The 14332-nt window shown below is 42.5% G+C and overlaps 1 protein-coding gene across 1 annotated transcript in view; it reads left to right on the plus strand.

Annotated features, from left to right (window-relative positions):
- The window catches only part of si:ch211-127i16.2 (probable flavin-containing monoamine oxidase A), a 124134-nt gene that overhangs the window by 75840 nt on the left and 33962 nt on the right, over positions 1 to 14332 (plus strand). Inside the window, exons 9-10 of the mRNA XM_034192710.1 lie at positions 6008 to 6166; positions 10548 to 10634. Of these exons, the coding sequence (XP_034048601.1) occupies positions 6008 to 6166; positions 10548 to 10634 (246 nt within the window). The remainder of the gene's footprint in view (positions 1 to 6007; positions 6167 to 10547; positions 10635 to 14332) is intronic.

The raw sequence follows: 14332 nt of genomic DNA on the forward strand, positions 1-14332 counted from the left end.
TGTTATGTTGTGTGGGCCGCTGAAGAGGAGGTACTGCTGGCCCACCACCACCAGATGGCGCCCTGCTTGAAGTGCGGGCTTCAAGCAGAGAGGGCGTCATAGCAACCGGGAGTGACAGCTGTCACTCGTCATCAGCACCAGCTGTCACTCATCATCACCATCACAATAAAGGCCGGACTGCAACTCCACCTCCTCGCCGAGAAATCAGCTACCAATTGAGGTAATCTTCTCTGCTGTGATTATTGTTGACTAAAAATATTGTTCTGTGTGGAGCCGTGTTCCTGCGGGCTCTGTCGGAGGCTAGATTGGCGGACAGTGAGAGGGCGACGTTCTTCGCCACTCTCACTCCATCCAGGAAAGAGACCAACAGGAGCTGCACGGGTGAAATTGTTTCTGGAGGTGGAGGTTCTCCCTCCCAGAGGAACTAATCAAGGGGCGATTACTGGGTGTGTCTTCACACACCCACCATTAACTGTTTCTGTTTCTGCCAGCAGTACCTGGTCTGACAGCTGGAGACGGTGGCCACCTGGGACTCGGGACTTGGCGGCTCCGGTGTTCTTCAGATCCGCTGGCGGTGGAGGCCGTGTGGGATCCGGCTCTTCTCTGGACAGACGTCTTCTATCCTCGAGCCTGCCCACACGTCACCTTGTATACGATTGACTGCACTCCTCTATTGTCATTGTCTGTATTCCGTTGTGCAATTCACAACATTAAATTGTTACTTTTTGGCTCATCCATTGTCCGTTCATTAACGCCCCCTGTTGTGGGTCCGTGTCACTACACCCTCCCAACATGTTAGGCCATGCACCAAATCCAAGTGGAGATTCTGCATTCTTAAGATACTCTTACATCTGGCCAAATTTGGTGCCATAACGGTCCGGCTTACAATGCCACACACTTGGGATAATTCCCCCGCGCACCTCTTGCCTGGCTGTGTTTGGCACAGAGTCCTTCCAAGCAGGCACAGCACTCAGAAAAAGTGACCCTGCCCTTCCCGGAGCCAGGTTAGATCCCCCCTCCTCAGCTTGGCCCAGGTTGGGACAGGCACATCTCGGTTTACCTCCAGACAAGTTTGGTCTACAGTCTGGGGCACACCTGGGCATTCTACGGCCCGCGGTCTGTATCTGCCCCTTTGGCTGACTCGGACCTGGAAATTAAAGAATAAAATCAGGGTTCTCCCCAGACAACAGAACTGCGCCACGCCGTTATACTGCCATCTAGCACTACTATAGTGTAGTGTCATTTCTTGATGTTTTAGCAGGAGATGGCAGGAATCTAACGGCGCCAAACCCGCTTTTGCAGGAAATTTGACATAAACAACTTCAGCTCTTTATTTTATCCTGTTTACATCCAGATGACACAAACCATGAAAAAATGCAAGCGTTACACAAAGTCAGACAATCAGAGGATGATCTCTGCATTTTTTATTTCATCTTGGCGGGACCACAGCCCGTGTGGGGTGCAGCGATCATCAGCCCATCTGGGGAGGAGGCACGCCGGCACCAAGCGCCACGGAGGCCCGTGCACAGCTGACTCAATCAGCACTGTTTGCCACGGGAAGAACGATGCTGCAACCTCTGTGACGGTGAATAGGGAGCCAAACAGCAGAACGGAATTTGAAATTATTCAAGTACCGAGACACACTTTGAGATTTTGGGGCTGGATAGCAGTGTGCATTATTTCCATTCTTCTATCTTTTAAAGGCAGTGGCGGTTTTTGATACGGGCCATGTGGGTCAATGCCCTGAGCGGCATTTATGGAGGGGCGGCACCATGGGGATGAGCACTTGAAAAAAAATCATATCCACCACAAAATGTTTTTCTTGTCACTGTGTGTAGAATTGGCAAATTGGCGCCCCCTGTAGGCAGCTGCAGGCGAGATGGTGAAAGAAAGAGGATGGGCGCGCGCGGAGGACAGTTCACCTCTGGGTTTCTCTAATGGGAGGGACAAGTGTGGTGGGGGGGTTGTGGGCTAAAGTCAGTTATACCTCGACTTTCTTCCAAATAACGCACATCTCATTCATAACAATATAAATACAGTCTTATAATTCCTGCATGTTTTTCTGAATTGTGTGACATGTCCTGCCGCACACGGAGAGGATTCAGCTTTATCCCCAGGTGGGTGCCGTGTGCAGCAGGAAACCCGGGAGAGGCGCTCTCCTCCCGTGCGCTCTGCTCCGCTTTGGCTCTGTCCACTTAGGAGGCAGCACAGAGCCAGAACTCTGAGTCACATTTCTCTGTGGATCACACAGCAAACGAGGCAGGCAGCCAGTTTATGAAATAAAAGGCATTTGAAAGCAGACAGACAGGGTGTAAAAAACAGGTCTGAATCTGCCCACTTGTGGAAAAAAGTTTGCAAAAAGGACAGTCTGCCTATTTGCAAAGATGGCTTAGAACTTATGCTGTGTTCACATTACAAGCTGAAGTGACTGAATCTGACCATTTTTTTGTGCCTGCGAGAGTGTTTTTACAATAATTTTCCAGCAGCTGGCAACTCTTTTTGTTGCTATGTACACTGACAAAATAATAATAATAACAATGATAATGAAATTTAAAATTAGGCTTATCATCATAATTAACTGGTTTATTTAATGAAGAAAAAATCACATTTGATTCAATTGGCATGGGAACGCTAGTAACATTTCAGTTTAGATTTTTGTTTGATCCACAGATGAAGATCAAAAATTGGGAGGAAAAAAAAGGCAAACACTACATGATCAAATTTCTGTCAAATCTAAAACTTTTGCAGATTAGTTAAGGTTAAGTATTTACACATTTAGCCTAATATGTACAAACATCAAGCTAAATATTTAGCTAAATGTTCAGACAAATATGCACCTTAATAAAAGAGCTAAAACAGCTTCATCGGCCAGTGACCTCCAACACTCACTGAATCAGTCCGCAGCCGAGTGTGAAGCAGCTGGGATGAGGATTAGCACCTCTAAATCTGAGGCCATGGTTTTCAGCAGGAAACTGATGGATTGCATACTACAGGGAGGAAACACAGTCTTGCCCCAAGTGAAGGAGTTCAAGTACCTGGGGTCTTGTTCCCGAGTGAGGGGACAATGGAGCGTGAGATTGGCGGGAGAATTGGCGCAGCAGTGTGCGGTGTTGCATTCACTCTACCATACTGTTGTGACGAAAAGGGAGCTGAGCCAAAAGGTGAAGCTCTCGATTTACTGGTGAATCTTCGTTCTTACTCTCACCTATATTCATGAGGGTTGGGTCATGACCGAAAGAACTAGATCACGGGTACAAGTGGTCGAAATAGGCTTCTTTAGGAGGGTGGCTGGTGTCTCCCTTAGAGATGGGGTGAGAAGTTTGGTCATCCGTGGGGAGCTCAGAGTAGAGCTGCTGCTCCTTCGTGTTGAAAGGAGCAAGCTGAGTTGGTTCGGGTATCTGTAGGATGCCTTCTGAGCGCCTCCCTAAGGAGGTGTGCCAGGCACGTCCATCTGGGAGGAGACCCCGGGGAAGACCCAGGACTAGGTGGAGAGATTATATCTCCACACTGGCCTGGGAACACCTTGGGATCCCCCAGTCAGAGGTGGCCAATATGGCACGAGAAAGGGAAGTCTGGGGTCCCCTGCGACCCGATCCTGGAAAAGCGGTTGAAGATGAGTGAGTGAGTGAACTTTACAGTTTGAGAGTAAATGTAATGGTTAAATGACTTGTTTTGAGGAAAATGGGGGCTCTTGCTCCCCACCAACTGGAGTCGTGTGAACCAGAGTCTCTAGTGTCGTAACAAACACTAACTGCTAGGGGTGTCGGAAAAAATCGATTCACGTCCGAATCGCGATTCTTATTTATTACGATTCTGAATCGATCCAAAATGTCCAAGAATCGATTTTTAAAAAGCATTTTTTAAACATTTTCTTGCTTACTCGCTGCGTGTACTGTTTGTCAGGCAACGGCTTCTGTACTACAGTGTACCCGCGTGCGCGGGGGGGGGGGTCCAGCATGCTTCAAACACTCGTGAGCTGCAGAGTTCAGTGACTGTAGCTTAGCATGGCGGATGAAGAGCTAATTCAGTCAGCACCGTCTTTGCTGAAGGCAAATGTTTGGGCGCATTTTGGATTTTATTATTTGCTGTGTAAGAAGGAGCTTGACATGACTTATGCAGTGTGCAAAATCTGCAAAATGAAAGTCAAATACATTAGAAACACTTCAAATCCGCAAGCCCACGTTACGTCATCACCCGGAGCTAAAAGAGGGGAGCAGCATTATCTGCCGACTACTGAGCAGCGCTTCGCTAAACTGCCAGCCAACTCCGAACGAGCAAAGCAGATAAGTAAATTTACATCTAGAATCACTTGATTAACCTTGTAAAGCTGCATTTTCTTAAACATAAACATTTTTTAAGTAATATAACTATTTCTCAGAGCTCTTTGAATGGAAAATCGATTGTGAATCGAATCGTCACCCCAAGAATCGGAATCGAATTGAATCGTGAGTTGTTGAACGATTCACATCCCTACTAACTGCTTTACGCCACTACAACAACAACACATATATTGCCCTGTTGAGGCACTAGTGAGCTAACAGCTGTAAGAACAAGCTAACGAAGGCTCATTTCTTACATGTTCATAATCATGACAGAGCCCTTGAAAAAAGCTCAACAACAACAACAAAATGCTGTTAGAGGAAGCAAGAAAGGGAAAAACAGCATGACAAAGTGAGGTGTTACACACAAGTCATCATAGGTTGGGCTTTTTTGAAATAGCAGAAGTGAGAGATATAGAAGTGTGAAAAACAGATGCAGACCTGTGTTACAGCTGCTGAAGGAATCTCTGGAGCACAGTTCACCATGAAAGCATGATGTTATATTTCCTCACATCCTCGCAGAGAGAGAGAAAGAAAGAAATAAACAAGGGGAGAGGGTGCGGAGAGATACAGAGATTTGGCCCAAAACAGACAGTACTCCATGGCAGAATACCTGAGCACTGTGACCAACCCATAGCTCAGGAATTCCCTGACCATGTACAGACTCAGTGAGCACAGCCTCACCGTGGAAAAAGGCCACCACAGACAGATCTGGCTCCCCAGAAAAGACAGACTGTGCACCCATTGCTCACAACACGAGACCGAGCTGCACTTCCTAACCACCTGTCAACTCTACCCAGACATCAGAGGCACATACTTCCCACAGATCACAAACACCCCAACAGACTTTGAGAGCATGACCAACATAAAAAAACACATGCACATGGAGAGCAGGGGACGAGGGGGCGGCAATGGGTTGTTTATGGTTGTTTTGTGATGTATGTACTCCCGAGCACTAGGGGGAGCGCTGCAGAGAAGCATGCAACCAAAAAAACCGACAAAAAAACAAACAAAAAAACCAAAAAACACACACTCATCTTCAACCGCTTAGTCCAATCAAGGGTCGCGGGGGGCTGGAGCCTATCCCAGCAGACATAGAGCATGAGGTGGGGTACACCCAGGACAGGACACCAGTCTGTCGCAGGGCCACAAACAGACAAACAAACACATTCACACCCACTCGCACACCTATGGATAATTTAAAGATTCCAATCCACCTAACCCACGTCTTTGGATGTGGGAGGAAACCGGAGCACCCGGAGGAAACCCACACAAACACAGGGAAAACATGCAAACTCCACACAGAAAGGCCACAGGCGAGAATTGAGCCCATGATCTTCTCGCTGTGAGGCAACAGTTGTAACCACTAAGCCACTGTGCTGCCCAACCCAAAAAACAACAACAACAACAAAAAACTAAGTAAATGTATGTACAGTAGTTCTCCTTTAACTCTGGATATCTTGGGATAACTCTTCCCAAAGTCTGGATGAAAATTGTATGTGGAATAGTGCCAAGCCTGCATGGATCACCCCAAGATGAACAAAAGTATGGACCACAGTGGACATGTGTTTGACCACGCCAAACATTTTGGACAAAACCGGAGCAAATTGAATCGATCTTCCAGACTTTTGCCAAACCATGCATTGCCCTCCAACTAATTTTTGGTGACCATCTTCATTGTTTTGCAGGCTTTTTGGAGAGAGAAGGGTTATTCTGGGGAAATAGCAGTACAGCCATCCAATGACTGTCCATTCAGTGTCACCTTTGATGCCACCAGCCCCAATGGTAATGCCGCCCTCGTTGGCTTCATTGCTGGGCAGCAGGCTTCTCAATGGAGCTCCAAGGAGGTAATTAAGTGTTGTGTCATTTAACTTGTATTCTGTTGGACTTTCTTTTCTGACTTTTTAAATCTGCTAAAATTACAGATTTCCAGGTTATAACTGATCTTCCATGTTCCACAAATCAATACATTTTTAATGTCAAAGTTACACTGAAATAATAACTGGTGCTGCTTGAACTTCCATGATGTGGCATACCTCCAACAACATTTTACACAGCACTGACATGAGCGGAGACTTCATAAGCACACAGAAACAGATATTATATATATTTTTTATTGATGTGTAGAGATATTTTAAAGTTTATGTTTAGACATTTTCTAAAGAAACCAATAAACAATGGTTTTAACAATAGTAAGTCAATTATTTATACCATAATTCTTTAAGGCCCAAATCTGTGTGACTGTTCAATGTTAGTGTGTACAGCAAAAAAACCTCAAAACCACATGTAATTTTTTTTCAGCCTTTTTTTTTTTTTTTTTTAAATAAGCACATTATAAATCCTGTTGGGTGCTCAGTTCATTCTGATGTTAGTCCATTAGCATTGAGTCATGTGACGTCCATTAGCAAAACGTTGTAATGCTAGTTAGTTTACATGCTAACATTAGCCCATTAACATCATGTTATATGACGGCAGTTAGCAGCATGTTATAGGACGACCATCAGCATCATGCATTATGTGGCGACCCTTAGTGTCACGTTATGTGACACTAGCGAGTTTCAAGATGTGAAGGATTAAATCCATCCTCATGCACCACATGTATGTATTTTTTAAGCACATTGTAAATCCTGTTGCTCACAATGGACACATTTGGCTCATGCTAACACCAAGCTAGCGCCAAGCCAATTACACAACATATTACATAAAGACCGTAACTTTAGTAAAATAAGGAAATAGTGCTGCAACACAATGACCACATTTTATGAATTATGAACTCCTACTGGATATAAATATGTGCAATTTAGAAGGACTTTGAAACTCTTGGGATTTTCCCAATAACTGCTTTAACAAAAGACTAATAATTCAACAGATTAGAGACAACTTTATTGGATATGATCATAATAAATTATATTTTATCAATCAATTCATATTTCATAAATACCCTGTCGGGAAAGACCAACTACAATAATTATTTGTTGTTTTTGGCAGATTTTATATAATTCATCTACATTATAATAGCCAAGTGGCCTCTTTGTGCATGTGTGCGTGTGTATGGCTTCGACACGCCAAAACCGGGGAGAGCTGACATTTGCTGTTTGGTATGATTATATATTTTGGGTCAAGGATGAATGCTGCAAAAGCAGAAAGTTGATAGGACTAATATTTTTTGAGAAATTAGCCATTTTAGCAAGCCAGTATACAATAGACATTGTGCTGAAATGGACCAATTTAAATTTCAATTCAATTCAAATTATTTTCATTTATATAGCACCAAACCACAAGAAAATTGCCTCAAGACACTTCACACAAGTAAGGTCTAACCTTACCAACCCCCAGAGCAAGCACACAGGCGACAGTGGTCAGGAAAAATGGGACTGTGGGAGTTTGGGGTTTTGGAGTTTGAAATGTTGCTATTGTGGTTCATGATAGTTTAACAGTGTTGTCAGTGTTATTGATTTATTGTGTTTTGTACTTCAATTGGTTGAGTCAGTTTAGTTACGTGTTAAATGCCATTACCATGAGTGACTTAAGTATCACATTGGTACCATGAGTGAAATGCATAGTACTTTTAATGTCTTCCACCACCGTCTTTGTTTGTCAAATTAAAAACACCTGCTTACAACAGCATGTGTGTATGCATCATGCACAAATTGTGGAAAGCTGACATTTGCCGTTTGGTATGCTTATATATTTTTGGTCAAGGATGAATGATGCCAAAACAGAATAATGATAGGACTAATATTTTTAGAGAAGCTACATATATTAGCTAACAACACTGAACAATGGACATTGATATTTACATTCTGCGCTCACACGCCAATCTAGCATAGGTGGTAAGTCATCTATATATTAAGTGCGTGTGTCTGTGATTTTATTTAGTAAGTTCAATGTCAGTATATAATTTTGTAAATACGTTAACAATATATGGATGACACAAGAAAGTGAAAACACTTATTTCCATTGTGGTCAATTTAAAAATCAAATGACAAAATAAAATTACAAATAAAATAAAATAATAATAATGATAATAATACCAGTGTGTATAAACAAGAACCTAAACAATTTATAAATACATTAAGACAGTAAATTAGCATTAAAAATTACATAATTAACAGGAAATAAAAGGGCTGAGTTCTTCAAAAAAACTGTTGAAGTCTAAGGTTCTAAAAACATTCTGGACTCACTCGCCATTCCAACTCATTATAGAAACTTTGCACAATATATTACCCCCCCTTGAAAAATGTCAGCTACCTATTTTATAAACACTACCCAATCTAGATCCCCTATCTACAGTGGATCCCCATGGGCAACATTACTGGGCAACAGTACTTAAATTTACTAAAATATATATTTCAATTCAATTTTCAATTTATTTTCATTTACATAGGCCAAATCACAACAAAGTTGCCTCAAGGCGCTTCACACAAGTAAGGTCTTACCTTACCAACCCCCAGAGCAAGCACACAGGCAACAGTGGTAAGGAAAAACTTCCTCTGATTTGAGGAAGAAACCTCAAGCAGACTAGACTCAAAGGGGTGACCGTCTGCTTGGACCATGCTACCAACACATTTTACAAAGCAATTTACAAAACGAACATACAGGAAATTTTGTCGGTGCACAGGACAGGGGGGTAGCAGAAGCAAACACCACACCCATCTCTGGATAGAGCCGCACCTCAAACAGAGAGAAAAAAAGGAGAATCAGACATTGGAAAGACAACAAATACAGTATAATTTGTCAACATTAAGCAACAAGATAAACAGAAGAAATAATAAGGTGATCGCTGGCCACTAGCCCTAAGCTTCACTAAAAGACCCAGAATAGAATTTAGATAAAGTTGAGGCCGCGGCACACTCCGTTTCCTAACAAAATTAATTTAAAAGAGTAAAAACCATAGTAACATACCATGCCAGTATGCTAGCCATACGAAAGGGAAAATAAGTGCGTCTTAAGTCTGGACTTGAATGTCTCTACAAAATCTGACTGTTTTATTGATGCAGGGAGATCATTCCACAGAACAGGGGCATGATAACAGAAAGCTCTGTGACCTGCAGACTTTTTATTCACCCTAGGGATGTATTCTTCTATTCTTGAGAATTTTAGCTAGTGTGGATTTGTCTACTGGGACTGTGCTTGTCCTTTTATAAATTCTATATAAATATCAAGTCTTGTTGAAAGCATTTGCTGAAATTACCCAGTGTTTGTCATCTCGTTGTTGTACTTCTGCTTAAACCAGTTTTCCTCCAATAATGTCAGCACTGGCTTCATGCAGATGGAACCTGCAGCATGCTGCCAGCTGGTTAGACCATAATTCATACATTGTGACAGTTACAGAATCTTATTATTGACAGCTGTGATCTTCTTGCACGCGCCACCTTCACACTCTGCACGACACCTGGCTGCCATTCTCACTGACATTGTTTTACCTGCAAAACTAAATCCAGTCATAGTAGCTACAAAGCTACTATGTGTTGTTTTGACATTTCAGTCATTATCCTAAAATGTTACAAATTTAAGAAGCTGTCGTCTTCACGCTGTGCCGTGTTGCACAAAATGCTAAATAATTAACCTGCACTTGCTGATCTGCTGCCAAACAGAGATGAATACTGTTGGTATCATGACAGACAAGAACACAATAGAGCTGCAATTACCCATTGTTTTTGCCGCATACGTCTTTTTTTCTTGCACTGGCTCACCATTGGCTAGTTGGATTTTCCGCTTATTGATTGCCCTGGTTAGTAGGCGTGACAGTGATATGGCAGGTGAAGGGTATGTTCATTTTAAACATAATTTTAGAGGATTTTCATCTCAACCATTAGTGGCCCTGCTGAATATTCGCAGAGAATTGTGAGATGCTCTTCCACAAAGACAATGTGGCAGCTCCAGCTCCAAATGACTGCAGCCGAGTGCTGAGAGCAGAGTCAAAGTGATATGCAGATGAGGAACCTGAGACTATTCTGCAACATCTGTCAGCCAGTTTTATGGTAATCTGTCCTTTTGGTCCTGTAGGGCCACACGACTGGCCATAACTCACTGTGTGCACCATTACAACCGCGAGCGTGTGCTGACCAGGCTCCAGTTATTCAAAGTGACTCCTGCTTCCTGGATTTTGCTTGCTCTAGCTTCTAGAATATGCATTCATATTTTACCCGCCTGATGTTACATTTGTGAGAGTGATGACGAAGATAAAGGTGCCACACTGACATGGACATTACCTCCCATTTGCAGGCTGCAGAGAGGAGAAATGCTGTGCTGTCCAGCCTGGTGAAATATCTTGGTTCTGAGGCAGCGTCGTTCATCCACTATGAAGAGAAAGTAAGAAGTTCAGTGCTGTAGTTCTGTAACGTACAAATTTACCGTGCCAACATCTGAACTGAGCTGGTCAAAGACAAAAGCTATTTTCTGCAACTCAGATCTGAAACACTTTCAAGGGGTGAAAAAAGAGAAAGAAAACAAAGTGGTGATTTGCTAATCAAATTTGAAGCAAACTCCAACCCCGTGGCTCACAAAGAGATGAATAAATCAATAGCTTCTCCAAAGCTCAGCTTCTGATTTAATCAGATAAAGATCTTTAATTTAAGAGAGAGACAGATTGTAAAAAAAAGTGAAAGGAAAAATCCAACAAGCTCATCCAACAAGCTCATCCAACAAACATACTCAAGCCTAAATGATGACCAAATCTTATACGAGGTCTATTAGAAAAGAAACCGACCTTTTTATTTTTTAAAAAACTATATGGATTTGAATCACGTGTGACTGCGACAGACAAGCTTGAACCCTCGTGCGCATGCGTGAGTTTTTTCACGCCTGTCGGTTGCGTCATTCGCCTGTGGGCAGGCTTTGAGTGAGCACTGGTCCACCCCCCTCGTCAGAATTCCTTTGTCTGACTTCCTCCTGAGAGATTGGCGCTTTGCTTGATCAAAATTTTTTCAGGAACTGTAAGGCACATCCAAGTGGACACCATTCGAGAAATTCAGACGGTTTTCGGTGAAAATTTTAACGGCTGATGAGAGATTAAGGAGTGTTACTATCGCTTTAAGGACGGCCCACGGTGCCGGACAGCGCGCCGCACCCCGAGCCGCCGTCGTCAGCCTGTTTCGAGCTGAAAACTTCCAAATTTAAGCCTCTGTTGACCCAGGACGTCGTGAGAGAACAGAGAAGTTTCAGAAGAGGTCGGGATCAGCAGTTTATCCGGACATTCCACTCTTAAAGGAGATTTTGTAATGAAAGACATGCGGACGGATTCACGCATCGGCACCCAGCCGCTCATCGCGCGGTGCCACAGCAAAACACCTCCGTTGGAAGCATTACAGGACAAGTTTGAACATGCCCAGCTGTTAAACAATTTCTCGGATACTCACTCGACTGAAAGCCATCGAAAACCGCCTGAATCTTACAAATGGTTATCAACACGGAGGTGTTTTGCTGTGATAGTAACACTCCTTAATCTCTCATCAGCCGTTAAAATTTTCACCGAAAACCGTCTGAATTTCTCAAATGGTGTCCACTTGGATGTGCCTTACAGTTCCTGAAAAAATTTTGATCAAGCAAAGCGCCAGTCTCTCAGGAAAAAGTCAGACAAAAGAATTCCGACGAGGGGGGTGGACCAGTGCTCACTCAAAGCCTGCCCATAGGCGAATGACGCAACTGACAGGCGTGAAAAAACTCACGCATGCGCACGAGGGTTCAAGCTTGTCTGACGCAATCACACGTGATTCAAATCCATATAGTTTTTTAAAAATAAAAAGGTCGGTTTCTTTTTTAATAGACCTCGTATGATCCACAAATGCTAGAAATTGTACACAATATATTACACACACAAACACACACACACACACCAAAAAAAAACCCCAATTCCATTGAAGTTGGGACGTTGTGTAAAATGTAAATAAAAACAGAATACAATGATTTGCAAATCCTCTTCAACCTATATTCAATTGAATACACCACAAAGACAAGATATTTAATGTTCAAACTGATAAACTTTATTGTTTTTGTGCAAATATTTGCTCATTTTGAAACGGATGGGACAGTGGTATGTTTACCACTGTGTTACATCACCTTTCCTTCTAACAACACTCAATGCGCGTTTGGGAACTGAGGACACTAATTGTGAGTGTCATGATTGGGTATAAAAGGAGCATCCCCAAAAGTCACACACCCAAACCATCACAGATGCTGGGTTTTGAACTTTGCGCTGGTAACAATGTGGATGGTCTTTTTCCTCTTTTGTCCAATTTGAAATGTGGACTCATCAGACCACAGCACACTTTTCCACTTTGCGTCTGTCCATTTCAAATGAGCTCGGGCCCAGAGAAGGTGGCGGTGTTTCTGGATGTTGTTGATGTATGGCTTTCCTTTTGCATGGTAGTGTTTTAACTTGCACTTGTAGATGTAGCGACGAACTGTGTTAACTGACAATGGTTTTCTGAAGTGTTCCTGAGCCCACGTGGTAAGATCTTATACACAATGATGTCGTTTTTAATGCAGTGCCGCCTGAGGGATTGAAGGTCACGGGCATTCAATGTTGGTTTTCGGCCTTGCCGCTTACGTGTAGAAAGTTCTCCAGATTCTCTGAATCTTCTGATTATATTGTGGACTGCTGATGATGGATTTCCTAAATTCCTTGCAATTGAACATTGAGAAACATTGTTCTTAAACTGTTGGACTATTTCTTCACGCAGTTGTTCTCAAAGTGATGATCCTCACCCCATCTTTGCTTGTGAACGGCTGAGCATTTTGGGGATGCTCCTTTTATACCCAATCATGACACTCACCTGTTTCCAATTAATCTTTTCACCTGTGGAATGTTCCAAACAGGTGTTCTTGAGTATTCATCAACTTTCCCAGTTTTTTGTTGCCACTATCCTAGCTTTTTTGAAATGTATTGCAGGCATCCCTTTCAAAATGTGCAGATATTTGCACAAAAATAAAAAAGTTCATCAGTTTGAACATTAAATATCTTGTCTTTGTGGTGTATTCAACTGAATATAGGTTGAAGAGGATTTGCAAATCATTGTATTCTGTTTTTATTAACATTTCACACAATGTCCCAACTTCACTGGATTTGGGAATGGATATCTATATACATAAATGGCTACTTTTGTCTTTCTGTCTGTCCGGAATAGGCTCTAAAACTACAAAAGGTGAACTCCCCAAAGTTACATATACTGAACCACCATGACATGGGCTACAACCTGGTACTATTTTCAAACAAAAAAATAATAATATTAAGACAACAATATTAACAATAATCTGATACATACAGTTGAACCATATGTACCTCAGTGGCAGTTGTACTCCAGCACAAATCTCTCAGCTTTAATAGCTGGCCGCTGGCCCTATGCATATATGCAGGAGCTCAGTAGCCTGCCTACTGCTATAAACAGAGCCCAGACTCCTGGGCTATCTGCTGCTGGCTAGCACACATAGCGTGGGTGTGCATGCCAGCTTGATTGTATAACCAAGCAGATTCAAATATCCCCCTTGATATGAATGCATCCTTTCTCTGCACATGCTGCATGTAGGTGCTACAAACCTGTTTGACTCTCCTTGAAAAGATTTGAACAACTCTACAAAGTTTAGTGTTTTCAGACCTGTTTATAGCAAAAACAAATGAGTATTCTGTCATTTACTGACTAATCATATACTGAACATTTTGATTGTAAGAATACAAATACACAATTCAATACAAAGTAACTTTCTTCCATGTGCTTTGTTATCCCCATACTCCCCTCTACCAATATTACACCCATGATATTTGACACCATGTGTGAATGAGTAGATATGCCATCCTACTTAAAAATAGTCCTTAAATCTGGTTTAATCATTATGGCAATATGCACCCTCAAATTGAGATTTTTCTGTACCTAATGGCCAATACTGCGTTATGTTTATCAACTTCAAAATAAATACAGGGTAAACTCTTCATAATGCTGTCCCAAGGAACAAGGATCTAGACCTGCAGATAAGGTGCCAGCTCAGAGATGTAAATGGGTTCTCCCCATGCCAGG

The sequence above is a fragment of the Thalassophryne amazonica genome, chromosome 17, assembly GCF_902500255.1.
Source record: "Thalassophryne amazonica chromosome 17, fThaAma1.1, whole genome shotgun sequence".
In the NCBI taxonomy this organism is placed as follows: Eukaryota; Metazoa; Chordata; class Actinopteri; order Batrachoidiformes; family Batrachoididae; genus Thalassophryne; species Thalassophryne amazonica.